The sequence below is a fragment of the Podarcis erhardii genome, assembly GCF_964252035.2.
Source record: "Podarcis erhardii genome assembly, chromosome: 17".
Taxonomy (NCBI): Eukaryota; Metazoa; Chordata; class Lepidosauria; order Squamata; family Lacertidae; genus Podarcis; species Podarcis erhardii.
In genome coordinates, this window is record NC_138515.1 from 4,126,471 (window position 1) to 4,141,041 (window position 14,571).

Below are 14,571 nucleotides of genomic sequence, written 5' to 3' on the forward strand. Positions count from 1 at the left end.
GTGTGTCGCACAAATGCTCCCCGCGCTCCTCCCAGGGCTGCAAAGGGGTTAGTTTAACTTCTGGTTTGCTAGTAAAACTGAATTAATGCGTTGCGAAATTGTGCATGTCAAAAAAAAAAAAGTGTCAGCAACATGAAAAGTCTGGAAAGCTTTAGTAGTCCCTATAAATAAAGGGGAAAGCAGCAGAACTCGGGCAAAGCCAAGGAAGGATGGCTTCACCGGCAGCACTCATTTTTTTCTGTGCAAGTACACTGATCCAAGGAAACCGGAGAAAGTCAGATCACATGGCTCCATGGCAACAATCCCACTCTGATCAACTGAGTTTACTCCTCCTTTAGTCTATTAGAATTGCAGCCATGGTGCCTTAAGGCCAATTCCAGAATCCTGACTGCTAGGCCTTGTTCCTAAGGCTTCTGCTCACAGCAGCAGTGATGTTCTCATAGTCCTGTTTAAGCACATCTTGATTTTGTTTACTTGTTATGCACATGAAAGATGGTAGAGGAATGATCATCTCCTGTACTTCTTTCTTTCCTCACAGGTGAATCCGCTCCTCAGTCATCCCCTGTTGGCCGCTGGAGATTTTGCATCAATCAAACAATAAGGAACAGAGAAACCCAGACACCTTGCACTCTTCTACAGTCAACTACAGCTGCCCCGGGGTGTCAGATAACAGGTGAACATGTGATGCTGTAGAAAGCCTGACTCAATTTTGACTTGTTTGTGGTAAAGTGTAGCATCCGTACAGTTTCAGAACCGTAGCCAGCACTGAGTCCAGGCTTTGTGTCTCAAGTAAGAATGGCTCAGAGTTTCAGAGTGGAAGTTTCCAGGTTTAAGTCTTTAATGCTGCTGAAGATCAGAAATCTCTTTGTGGGGAAGAATTCCCTTCCCTTGAAGGCAAGAAGTCATTCTCTATCCCTTGGCATAGCAACTCCTGTCTAGTACAGAAAGCATGGTCTTAAAATAATAGAATCACAGAATGGCAGAGTTGGAAGGGACCAAAAATACCAGTTGCTGGGGAACACAAGAGTAAAAGTGCTGTTGCCCTCATGTTCTACTTGTGGACTTCTCGTCGGCATCTCATTAGCTACTGTGAGAACAAGATGCTGGAACAGGATGCCTTTGGTCCTGATCCAGTAGGGTTTTTCTTATGTGTAACATATGACAAACTTCCTTACGGCATCCAATGCTCCTGACTCCTCCCCAGTTGATTCCCTGCCTTCACCCATTGCTTCATTGTTCCCTTCTTTGTGCTCCTCCCAAACAGATGTCCCTGTGCTACCCACTTCCTCCTCCTCCTCCTCCTCCTTCTTTTAAAATAATCTTTATCAATCTCTTTTTCTTGACTTTCCCTTCATCCTTTATCGCTCCTTCAGGTGGGCAGAAAGCCAGCAAGAAAGAAAGAAAAAAAATGCAACATATTAGGCTAGTTAAGGAAGAAAAATTTAAAAAGAAGCCCACTGCAGCTACTACGGAGCCTCCCACTGAGACCTTTATTAGCAAGAGCTAAATCACCTGTAGATTTGCAACTCTCACCTCCTGAGCCAGCTCAGCCGACATCCCAGGCAGCGTTTGTCTCCTTGGAGACCAGATCAGTCTCCAAAGAAGTACCCTTTCCATCTGCTTTGTAAAAAAAATAAAAAATTAGTTGAAATGAACACCAAGCCAACCAAACAAAAAGCCACCAGACTAGCTCAGAGGATTGTATACTGTTTCCCCTCAGGCAATGGAACAGTTAAAAGTCTCAGTTGTGGTTGCTGCAGTGGAAGTCCTTTTATTGGACTCAATCCCCCTAGGCGCAATGACACATTTTCCCGAGAAAAAAGTGGAAAGAAGGCAGACCACCTTACTTTAAAAAGTCCCATGAGGCTCCTGTCCTGGCTGCTGTCTTTACCTCTTTAAATTCTGCTATAGCTACGATTCTTTGGCTGGAGAATAGACTGCAAAATAAGGATCGAGACAACAATACCCATCAGAGGGTATTGGTCAGACTTACTACGGAATCAGCATTCATTCCAATGTCAACCTAGGTGCTGTTTAGCCTTCTTCAAGGATCATTGTAGCATTCACAGTAGCTAGAAGGTCTTGAACTTCCTGGTCAAATCAACCAAGAGACCCTTGGCACACATACGAAAAGGAAGCAACCTTACTCTTTTCAGCCCAATAGGACCTCCTTTGACCAAGGCTGTATAGAATTCCTAAGCTAGTGTAGTCTAGTTCCCATTTCTCCACTAGACCTCACGATTCCTCCACCAGACAGTCCAGAATACACCAGACAGCCCTGGCACCAGCTACAAAAAGCAAGACAACAGTTCTGGTGGTTAGGTGGCCTTGGCTACAAATAGCTCGGTTCTCAACTTCTGTCAGTGTAAGGACTTTTGACTGCACAATGAAACTTCTCTCCCTGCATGCCCTGGACCTCCTAAATCTGTTATGGGGTTTCTTTTAATCCCCTGGAGCTGATTTGGGAAGAGCGCAGGGTACACACAGGGAGAGAAGAGTAGGTAAAGCTAGGTACAAGTGCATTGACATGCTGGTGGATTTTTCAGTAGATCCCACCTCCTGCTTCAGGGCTTACATATATAGCCTAGGGTTGCCATATTTCAAAAAGTGAACATCCAGACAAAAAGGTGTTGAGCTTCTTGAGGGTGGGCATCAGAGTTGTTGAGCTTTTCTTGCAAAACAGCAAAAATAATTGCCATTTTTGAGCTATTTTGAATAATTATTTATGAAAATTGGCAAAAACGGCACTTCTGACATGGCTTGCCATATGTCCGGATTTTCTGGGACATCTTGCCAATTTCTGTCCAGACACTGCTTTCGCCCACAGTATTCTGGACATATGGCATCCCTAAGATAGCCTTTTCTCAGCTCTTCACCCCAAGACGGGGCTCATCTACACTTCCTAGTTACTCTGGCCTTTACAGAGCTACAGCTCCATAGATTAGCTCCCCCCAAACCATCTGACCCGTCCGGAAGACTTTACTGCTTAGTAACACAGTGGAACACCCACTTTATTGCTTAGGGACACAGTGGAAATGCTAATCTTCCTCCCAGCAATGACAGACCTCACCCCTGTCATCCAGCCTCTCTGGGAAGAACTTCAGAACCCTGGCAAACATCCACACAAGCACTGATTTCTCAGAGGCCTGTTTCTTCATGGCCACAGGAGCACACAAGTTCCTTGAGTTGAAAGGCCACCACATTTTTATCATTGTTATCCCAAAGTGTGTCCTTCCTAGTCCATGAGGTTTCAGAGCTGGGAGCCCTGGCACATCTTGTGACTTTTTCACGAGGGTAGAATAAATCTGTGCCACAGCCTTCTTTCCAAAAATGAACTCTGCTTTCCACCGAACAGAACAACTGATCTTGCCCTTCTTTTGCCCCAGCCTCCCTATCCCCTGTCACAGGCTTAGTCTTTACAGGGTTCTAAAGACTTGTCCCAGACGCACTCAAGCCTTCCATCAAACAGACTCCCCATTTGTATTCTTTAATCCCCAGGTCCCAGGTCCCTAGGGGAAAAAGACTTCACCCACCATATTAGTGAGATGGCCTAAAGCCTCCATGGTCTTGACCTATCTGGTTCAGCACCTCCCTACATCACAAAAATGTCATGGCACACACTCCACAAGAGCAGCACCAGCAACATCAGCAGCCATGCTTGCCCCTTCAGTTGCTGATGGCATGTAAGTGGTCATGTGGGAGCCTCCTCCTTCCTTTCCCTTTGCCTCCGTAGAGGTGACATTTGACAGCACGTTCCAGCATATTCTTCATCATTGTTATTCCCACTGGTTTATCTTAAATTCCCTCCCTAGAATCAGAGTACAGTGGTACCTCGCAAGACGAATGCCTCGTAAGACGAAAAACTCGCAAGACGAAAGAGTTTTTCGTTTTTTGAGTTGCTTCGCAAGACGATAATTTCCCTATGGGCTTGCTTCGCAAGACGAGAACGTCTTGCAAGTTTGTTTCCTTTGTCTTGCAAGTTTGTTTCCTTTTTCTTAAAACCGTGCATTCAGGGGGTGCAGTTGCGACTTGACTTTGAGGAGCAACTCATAGCACGCGGTGTGGTAGCCTTTTTTGAGGTTTTTGAAGACTTTGGTGATTTTTGAAGCTTTTCCAAAATCTGTGCTTTGCAAGACGAAAAAATCGCAAGACAAAAAAACTTGCAGAACGAATTAATTTCGTCTTGCGAGGTACCACTGTATCTTGAAAAGGTAAAGGACCCCTGACAGTTAAGTCCAGTCGCAGACGACTCTGGGGTTGCGGCTCTCATCTCGCTTTACCAGCCAAGGGAGCCGCTGTTTGTCTGCAGTCAGTTTTTCCGGGTCATGTGGCCAGCATGACTAAGCCGCTTCTGGCGCAAGGGAACACTGAAACCAGAGCAGCGTATGGAAACACCATTTACCTTCCCACCGGAGCGGGAAGCACATTTTTTGGCGTGCTTTTGAACTGCTAGGTTGGCAGGAGCTGGGACCGAACAACGGGAGCTCACCCTGTTGTGGGGATTCGAACCGCCGACCTTCTGATCAGCAAGCCCAGGAGGCTCAGTGGTTTGGACCACAGCGCCAGCCGCGTCCCTCAGAGTAGCTTAGGCATATCCCATTCCTGTTGGATGCCTCTTCAGGTTGAGAAAGGAACATGGAGCTCCTGTTGACCAGTGTGTCTTGGCACACACATTCATCTGCAGATACCTCCAGTCTGTGCTGAGTCATCTCTTACCTCTCTCTTCCTGTGTTTTGCCTTTTCCTTCTTTGACTCTGTCTCAACTTGGCCATGGGATGCAACTGGAGCAAGCATCATTTTAATAGATTATATATGATATGAATATAATTTTATTTCTTATGATGTTTGTTTTTTATTTTAATGATAGTTTTTTCTATGGTTTTAGCGAGTCTCGTTTTTATATGTAAGCCACCTTGAGTCCCATTAGGGAAAAGGTAGGGTAGTAATAATAATAATAATAATAATAATAATAATAATCAGCATCTAATGCAGCAACAAAGTTAGTCACGTGCTCCCTGCCTCATAGAAGGGTGCATTGTTTACCCCAAACAAGAAAGTACCTTCACAGTAAGCACTGAAAAAGCACTATACTTTTCTAACCAGAAATCAGGTTTATTTCTTTTCTTTTTTAAAAACCTGTTTTTCAGGGCAAGTTCCCTCACAAAGCAGTATGCAAAGACAGTTGTATAAAACATAAAGGAATAATTTAAAATCTACATTACACTTTAAAAAAATAGCAGTAAAATATCACTAAAATAAAATGTTGTAGATTGAAATAAAAAAAATACCTTTAATGTTCCTTTAAAATCATTAATGAAAGACCCATGCATACTTCATGGGGGAGAGCAGTGCATGGATCAGATCAGGTTTAAACAGAGATAAGAAATAATGTGTGGAATGAAGTGTGCTCACAGTTATTGTGGTCATGCAGTTGTCTTCTTTTTATTATTAAAAAAATACAGTCTTACTGTGCCAGGTGAAGACTTTTTTAATTGACTGAAGGTTTTAGTTGCCCCAATGTTTTTGTTTTGTCTTGACAGGTAATTTTATCTTGTGCTCACTTTTTCCTGCTGTTTTCACAACTTTACTGTGTTTCTATATTTATGAAAAGTATTATGAGGCTTTTGTAAAAAGTGGCATAGGAGTGTTCAAGATGAATACGGAATTACAATAGTGACTGGCCCTCATAGGACACATACATCACCTTGAGCTTGTTATATTTATATAATCATATACATTACACTCATTTATAAAAAATACTATGGAATTTATTTTATAATAGCCTAAAAGCTTGTTCTGCTGCAAATATGTTGGGCTTGTTTTTCTGAGCTGTTTCTGAAGCAGAGGTGGGAAACCTTTCAGCTCAAGGCATTTTCTCTTGAGCAACCTTCCCGGTGCCATATGGTGGGTGTGGGCAAAGAGAGGAGGCAGGGAAGTGAGAGGCAAAAATGGGCAGAGCAACAGATGCGATTCTTACAGTAGGCTGCATTCCAGCCAGGCAAAAAGCAGAGGTTTCTGCACACATGTGTTCACACCTCTCTCCTTCCAGGCAAGCAACAGGCATTATCACAATTCCAAGGACATAATCCAGCCAAGCAAAAGCAGTCAAGGAAGGCACCATTGAGGTGGAAAGGGGTGTGACCTGTGGAGACCCCATGGGCTGAATAGGAAGGTCAAATTTGCCCCCTGGCCTAAGTTACACACCCCTTCTCTAAAGCCAGCAACCCTGGTTTTTAAAGTCATAATTTTGAGAACTATCCCATCTTGAATTGCAAGTTTTAGAAGGGACACTCTCTGCAGTTAACAGGGGTTTTGTCCTTCTAAAGCAGGCTTCCTCAATCTCGGCCCTCCAGATGTTTTGAGACTACAATTCCCATCATCCCTGGCCACTGGTCCTGCTACCTAGGGATCATGGGAATTGTAGGCCAAAAACATCTGGAGGGCCGAGGTTGAGAAAGCCTGTTCTAAAGGGCCATACTGCAACATAGCTTTCCCTAGGGTGTTATTTGTCAACAGTTTTATCTCTTTGTGTTTTCAGACCATATAAAGGAGAGTAGCAAAGAAGATCACCCCCAGGATTGTCCACAGGCTGTGGAAAATCTCAGCAGCCAGCACAGAACGATCCCCTCTTCCAGCTCAAATGAGCTAAGTGACAGTATGGTATCTGAACCCCAAACATCGGAAACTGAGCAGTCAGCAATTCCTCACCAAGTGGAAGGCAGCATGGATAAGCTGCTGTCTTCCACTGCTGGTGACAATTATGATGTTACTGCTTCCGATTCTTCTGCTTGGCCAGAGTCTTTAGAGGCAGAGACCCAGGCTGACGAAACTCACTTATCTTCATATACACCCCATCCAACATCTGGCACTGCGGAGCAAAGTATGCCCACTGAGGCCTTTGTGGCCAGACCAACCACCTGCCACATCCCAACCACTGAGGAAGCAGATAACGCCATGAGCACAGAACAGGCCAGTGCTTTGGCTCAGACCCCTGGACAAGAAGGCGCCCCCTTCGCATCCACTCTGGAGTCAGACAGTGAGGGCCCCCCTAAGATGGACTTTGTCGACAACAACATCAAAACTCTGGATGAGAAGCTGCGGACGCTTCTGTATCAGGAACACAGCTTGTCGGGCACTTCCCCTGAGAGCCAGAAAGACACACAAAGTGCCGTGGAGTCTCCATTTTCCTCGTCTGCTGAAGAAACTCTTCCTGGCCCAGTTCTTGATGCACCAGACTCCCCCCAAGAGACCCAGCAAAGCCCCACCAAGCTTTCAGACCCCCAGGCTATGCTGATCCCATCTGCAAGTCATCCAGACAGTTTGCGAGGGCTGATGAGGGAGCCCAGTGCTATCACCTCTGCTCCCAGTGATCTCTGTGCGCATGTGAGTACTGACAGGGAGATTGGCTGGGGTTGAAATCTTTTCTTCCTGCAGCAAGAAATCTATAGCTATGCTAGATGGCTGTACAAACCCATTTGCTAGCTTAATGGGTGCTGGCAAGTGAGAGGTAAGTTTCCTTTTCTGGCATACTATTCCAACATTTTGTCCTGGATCAGTTTTATTAGAGTGCTTGATGAATATCTGGTATCTGGGAGTTACCAGTGCTGGGAGAGGCACAGGGTGGGAGTTAGATGATATTTTTACAGCAACAGTTTGCCTATATTAATACAGAACTGAACTTTACTAGGCCCTACTTGGGCTAAGAATTGGAAATGTCCTATTTGGAGAAAGGCATTGTAAAATTGTTGAGCAGTTACATATAACCTCCTAACCTGTCATTGGCTATTTTAACCTGACAAATTGATCTTTTTTAAAAATAGGCACTTCATTGAGCTTGGAGATTTGAATGTGCAACCCTCAGCAAGAAAGCAATCTCTAAAACAGAGATAGCTAACCAGGAGCCCTGCAGATGTTGTTGGACTCCCAGCTCCCACCAACCCCAGCCAGGATGGCCAGTGGTCCAGATGATGGGCATTGGTAGTCCAACAATACGTTGGCTACCCCTGCTCTAAAATATTTAAGGTTCGACTTGTATAGTGCAAGACTCCCCCTTGCCATTATTCAGACACCACTTTCTTCTGTCCCTTCCCCACCCACTTCTTTTGTTCAGGAGATGTCCCCGGAGGCTTCATTTCCTGAGAACCCTGTGGCCTGTCCTGCTTCAGCATCAAGTGGTGGAGCTGTGCACCTGCATGCAGGAGGTGGATATTTTGGCCTAAGCTTTACTTGCCCTAGTCTCAAAAACCCTATTAGCAAGAAATCCTGGACTCGCAAATTAAAAAGCTGGGCATACAGGCTACGGCAGACCAGCTTTTTCAAGAAATCAAAAGTCCGGCAAGGTAGTGTGCTTACAGTCAGGGATCTAGACTAGGTAACATCTGTTTTGATTTATTTAAGTATGGTTGTTTTATTTTCTCTCTCCCCCCTTTTTTAGCATTTCCTGCCTCTTCCATTTATACATTTTTGCTCCTTTACTCATTTGTGTAACATTTCACCCACCACCACTTTGTTTTCCAGTTTGATTAACCAGTTTTTTCATTCCACATAGAAGTGTAGGTCTTTAGATACAAAAAATAAAATAAAAAGCCTACATGTATAATAGAATCATTCTTTTTATAATGCAATGTTGCTTTTTAGTATTATCAGGGTCCCAGCTTTGCCTGACTGTGTTCTTTTTCTTTGTGTTCATTTTCGACAAAAATAAAATAAATTACACAACAGAGGAGATGACTGGCGATGTTGCCCCTGATTGGATTTCTCTCTCTGAGCATGCAACAGTGCAGAATAAAGCACCCGGTCAATCTGTGGCTGGATCATTCCAGCGAGGCCGATTTCAGGTGCGTATAATGTAATCCACAAAACCATGTAAATCCAAATATGCATGCAATGATTGTCTTACTTCAGCTGTTTGTTTTCATTACTACCTTGCTTTGCTCAAAATTGCTCAAGGGTGGGGGACTGTCTTCAGGCTAATGGCCACATTCCCATCTGGACAACCTTCTGGGAGAGTGTGTGACAGTGACAGAGGCAAAATGAAGGCAAAATTTACCATTGCCCCACCAACTCTTTTGATATGTTGACTATTAGGCATACCTCCTGGACCAGGTTTTGCTGGCATTTCCCCATATTTGGATTTTTTATTTTATTTTTTGCAGCTGGTGTAGGTTTGAGCCATCTTATTTTAACTAGATAAAGCATTTGATTTAATCTGAAGTTTGAACTACGGCTTTGTTGGAGATTTGCATTCTGCCTGTGGCTTGTTCGTTGCATTAAACCAGTAAAGGGCTTGGATAATTGGTCTAAAGTTATGATGCGCCAATTATGAGTTATATAATGCATGTTCAGTCCACTATTTCATTTATTGTGAAAATCACAGTTTCAGCTTTTGCCAAGTTTATCTATAGTTCGCATTTATGAAACAAATCTTTGTCACAGCTTCATATTGTGACTCAACTCATACTCTTGGAGGTATAAAACTTCAGGGAATGGGAGGTATAAAATTGGAGCCACCTAGTGGCAAGAAACAAATACTAGAATAAGGAGAGATCATTTTTACTGAACTTTCCAGGGACATAGTTGGTCTCTGCTCAGAGCTAATCTTTTGCTGTAAACCCTCCAGATGTGAGAGCTTTTAAAGGACTGTGAGCTGACTCTTCTGAAAGGAAGAGGCTGGTACTATTGCAAGCTTTGCTAATCTGATTCATGAAGAGTAAAGAAGCTGTTGTCATCTTAGTTTTTATCACTGCTTTGAGCTGAGCTAAGTGAGCTAAAATCCCTACTTGACATGGGTCTTTCTTTCCATCTACTCTTGTTCAGTTTGCTGAGTGGATATGAGAAACATCTCCCCACCCACAAACCCACACATCAGTCAGAGCATCACTGTGGAGCAAGCCATGTATTTTACAAAGAACAATGTTTTCCATTGAAGGTCACCCCATAAACAGAGTGCACAGGCTATTTGACAAAGCAGCCAGTTTTTCATGCTGTTGTTTCTTTCTTTTTTCTTTTTTGTAATTGGATTAAATACTTTTATTTTTACTACATCTCAGATCTGTGAGGGGGGGAGCCTTTACCCAAATAGACAAATTGAGGTCCAAATTTTCCTGAGTTGCAGCTTGAGCCAAAAGTTGTGTAAATGAAGATAACTCCTACAACTTTCTAGCAGGGAGGAAAGAATGGCAGATTGCCTAAGCCAGTCAGGACCCTAGGAAATCCCCAACAGCCCTGCTGGCTGAGTTTTGGAAAGCGGTGTCTCAGCAGAGAGCTAGGACCATCTGAAGCCTAAAGTAGGCTGGCAAGGTAGTTGGCCTCAACTACCTTGATGACCTAAAGGGCCTCGTCCTATTCTGCAAGCATTGATTCCTGTGCCATGGAAGGGATATCAATATTATTGGAGGCTCATTGTTTGAGGAAGGTTGAGAGCTCCGTTGTTGGGCCAGAAGAGCCCAGGGAGAGATGCTGAGGGCCCCTCTAAGTAAGGCAGCGTGTATTATTTCCTCATCAGTATCTTTCTCAGTGTAGTGCAAGAGCCTGGGATTGGGGTCATGATACCAAGAAAGCATTGGGTCATATAGACATTGGTCAACAGAGATCTGAAGACTTTGATGAGGATGTAGGGGGGGGGGAATTATGCAAGGTTGAGTTGGTTGCTCTTTAGGTGGGAAGGCACATTGCCTGAATGGCACACCCTGCGGGACAACTGTGTATACACCAAACTGAGTCTGGACACTTAGCAGTCATAAAAAGTATATTCAATACAAAATGTAGTTACTGGGAAGAAAAACCTTGTATACTTTCTAGAGCAACAGGAGAATACCTTTGCAGCTATGGTCTGGCAGTTTTTACTTTGAAACCAGTGCTCCCAGTGCTACAGTGATACATATTGTGGGGAAGATATTGGGGAGGATGCTAAAACCTTCCTGAAGCTTTTCCTTACTGAAAACTGAGGGTCCTCTGTGTACATGTTACCCAGGGATTGGGGAGGAACAATCTTCACGCATGAATCAAGCATATTACAGCACTGTACTAGAGATTAAAAAAGGAGGTGTTCTTCACATTCTCTGGCCTCAGTCACCCTTAGGCTCAAAGGAAGTCATAAAGGAGGTGGAGGCACTGCTTGGGGTGGGATCATTTCCCACTCTACAACCTTTCAGGCTGCAAGGTCTTGCCAGACTCCTTGGACTCAGATGACACATGCCCAGTACAGACCTCACTGTTGCATAATGTAGGAGGCAAAGGCTGCAGAATTGGGCAGTGGCCTTTTGAGAACACTGGCTGTTCCTCAGAGGGAGTGTGAACAATACCAGATCAGCCAGCCTCTGCACTCTGCTGAGGCAACAGTTCTCCTTGTGTGTAAATGCGAGCACATGAGCCAGCACCATCTGTGGTGCTCTGTCCAGGGTCCTGAAAAACCCCTGACTTGCCTGTTGTGACTCTCTGCTACCAGGAAGTGTGTCTGATACAGTCAGCTTCCCCTGAGCCTTGAGCTGTGTTCTTGCAATACGTGTGGCTTGCAACAGGTATCATACTCAGCCTACCAGAGAGGTAACCTCCCAAATCAGGGTACATGAATATTTAGAAGCTTTGGAACCTACATTTGGGAGTATGAAAAGTGCTGAGGAACTTATCTATAGATTTCATAGCAACATGCAAAGGTGATGAGAGGAGCTGTCTACCTACCTGCAGTGACTAGAGAAAATCCTGCAACAAGCGGTCTCAGAGGTGGCATGATGCTTGACCAGATGGGTCAAGGGAGTGTTGTCCTAATAGTAGAGGGGACTCTCTATGATAAACAGTTCTTAGTAAAAAATTGTCTGAAAGAATAGTTACTAGTGCCTATGGGTTCTTTTCAGATAATGAAAAGGGCTGTGTCTGTTGCTCGCATCTCTCTGCAGTAATTCTTCATGCACTATAAGTATTTTGCATTCTTATAGTGCATCTTTCCTGGTGAACCGTATGTAGGTCTGTACTGTATCATGTAGCTCCCTGTGCTTTAAATTGCTGTACGTTTTCCCCCTGTCTGTCTCTCACTCTCTCTGTTCCCCCATCAATGTATTGCAGTCCTTATAAAACCACTCAGTTTTGTCTTGACTGTGGATAGTTTTGCTGCAGTTGCTATAGGATCTCCTAGCAGGCCTTTGCAAGGCATATTAATGCATATTAATTCAAAGTAGTTTTTAAAGAAATCTATGAAGCTGATTATTGACAGTTTTCTTAGTGTATCTGGCATTTTCTCTTTGAAGTCCTCTCTTCATAGATATTTAATACATGGGGTGAGGGGAGTTTATTCTTTGTTTGGTGTGGTCTTTTTAGCAGTAGGGTCAGCTGACATTTATGTCCCTGTAGTCCAGGTCTCTCTTGGCATGACATGATACACTGTTTCCCCCTTTTTCTGAATGGAAGATAAGAATTTGCTCTCCTATTTAGGTCATGTAAGTCAAAGCTTTTATGTGCATTTAGTAGTTAACATACATAAAACCTTTTTATTTGTGCAAGGTGTGGTTGAACATTTAAAAAATATATATGCAATATTTTTAATATTTCATATTTTAAATCTATTTTAAATGATATTGTTATAAATGTATCTTGTTCCCGGGTTAAGCATTTGGAGATAAAGTAGGTTAAAAATCCAACTAAGGAAATGAAACCCCAGGAATCCTGGCTCTTTGCAACCCCTGCTCATTCCTTGTCAACTCTTAACTACAATCTGAGGCCCAGTAGTACAAGTGTGTCATGTTGAAGACACCAAAGTGGGAGCTGCCGCCTGGGCTTGAAGTTGTAAAAAAATATTCCTTGGGGACCAAATCCTGCCCATTTTTCTACCCCGCACTAGGCCAACTTTTCTATGAAAGGGAACCTACTCAGCTGACGTTCTCTTTCTGCCTCTCTCTTTCTCTGTGTGTGCTTCAGGTCATCACAGTGCCACAGGCTTCAGGTGGTTCAGATAGTGAACCCTGTGAGATGCCTCCTTCCTCAGAACCTGGTCCAGAAGAAGAGGCTCCCAGAAAAGGAGAAATTGCTATGTTGGCTGGTGCCATGGGTGAAACAGATGCATCCCCTACCACCCCTGAGCAGCGGGACCTGGAGGAGAAGTCTGCTATCGCTAGCAGGATGCAGTCCTTCTCAGAGCCATGGGCCAAAGGCAGTTTTGTGCGGAAGCAGCCTAGCTCTGACAGTGAACTTTCTGCCCCCATGGGTGGTAGCCTGGAGGGCTGGGAGCGAAGCCAGCAGTCGCAAGAGGAGAGGGATGGCACCCACGTAAAGAGGCGCAGTTCACTCTTTTACTCCCCCTCTTCCCCAATGAGCAGCGATGATGAGTCTGAGATTGAAGATGAGGACCTGAAGGTGGAGCTGCAGCGTTTGCGGGAGAAGTAAGGGCACTAAAATGGGGCCTTGTAACATATTCGTCAAGGTTCTCATTATAACAAGGGACTGAAATGTGGAAAGGGTGGAGCAGAGTCAGACTTTCTTTGTGCTCCCTTACATACATTTTTTGATTTTGAAGTTAGATAATATCACAAAGCTTCGGTAAGTCTGGGTCTGCTATTTCCAGATGATTCTGCCACTATTTAGCAAGCCAGATTGGATGGCCAATTTGATGAAGGAATTCTCAGGTGATCTGTCATACAACCAATCAATGTAACTGAATCTACATAAATTTTCATATGAAGGAAACTAATTCTGAAGGGGGGAGTCATTATTTCTTCCTTTTTTTAGATTATGTATAATTGTATCATAGTAGTCTTAATCTTAGAAGTGGCCTTCCCTTCTGGGTGAGAGAAGGAGCAATGCCTCTTCTAAGAAGGAACTTTCAGCCACAGAGTTGTAAGTACTTACCTTACAAATAATTACCTTACAAAATATTTTGCCTGGTTAGCAAAGGGCCGCTTTTTAATCAAAAAAGTTAATTAATACATCAGTCTAGGTGAATCTATTAAACACTGCAGCCCTTACGATAGATGTGTGATATATTAAGTAGAAGTAGGGCAGAGCAACCTTATCCTCTAGTACCCTAGGGAGACAGGGAAGCTGCCACTAAACTGGCACAACATTTGCCATATCCAACCCTTGCCTGTCACAGAAGGTGGGTGGGGGACACATGGCTCTGAAAAGAGTAGGGTGGAGCAGCAGCAGCTCCACCCCCAGCAGCCATGGCAACGCCACCTGCACTTAATGTTCATTTAATTGTGGCCAATGTGGCAAAAATGCCCTATGGCCACCAGACAGAGCCAATTGACTTATGCTGACATAGAGGCACCCCTGCTGCACCCGTGCCCCACCCGCAGCATGCAGTCTGCCAAATATACAATACAATACAAATATACAATGATGTCCCAGCACCTTCTGCTGTGCGAGTGGCCAAGAGCCGCAGGCATCCCTGAACAGAGGAGTCCAGTTCCTCTTACACTGCACACTGCTGACAAGTACTGTTTTTCTTCACAACACAAAAGAAAGGAAAGAGAAGCCATATAACACAACATCCGAACTGCTGCCTTGGGAGAATGCCTGCAAAGGGACGAGAATTCAAGGCCACCAAAGGAGAAAAAGAGCATTTTGCCACTTGGGGAAAGG

General features: G+C 44.2%; 1 protein-coding gene and 1 long non-coding RNA gene across 44 annotated transcripts in view; one reads left to right on the top strand and one right to left on the bottom strand.

Moving 5' to 3' along the window:
• Window positions 1-14,571, top strand: part of WNK3 (WNK lysine deficient protein kinase 3) — an 87,356-nt gene that overhangs the window by 60,610 nt on the left and 12,175 nt on the right. For 42 of the 43 annotated variants that reach the window (XM_081845899.1, XM_081845872.1, XM_081845883.1 and 39 more), the window contains 5 exons: window positions 539-673; window positions 6,539-7,383; window positions 8,111-8,339; window positions 8,722-8,837; window positions 12,910-13,370. In XM_081845899.1, coding sequence (XP_081702025.1) covers window positions 539-673; window positions 6,539-7,383; window positions 8,111-8,339; window positions 8,722-8,837; window positions 12,910-13,370 — 1,786 coding nt within the window. The remainder of the gene's footprint in view (window positions 1-538; window positions 674-6,538; window positions 7,384-8,110; window positions 8,340-8,721; window positions 8,838-12,909; window positions 13,371-14,571) is intronic. The other variant, XM_081845881.1, reaches the window with a different exon arrangement.
• LOC309332750 lies at window positions 1,305-2,093 on the bottom strand. The gene is made up of 3 exons (XR_014152325.1): window positions 1,994-2,093; window positions 1,534-1,620; window positions 1,305-1,367 (listed from the first exon to the last, which is right to left on the bottom strand). It is a non-coding gene; the product is annotated as an uncharacterized lncRNA (long non-coding RNA).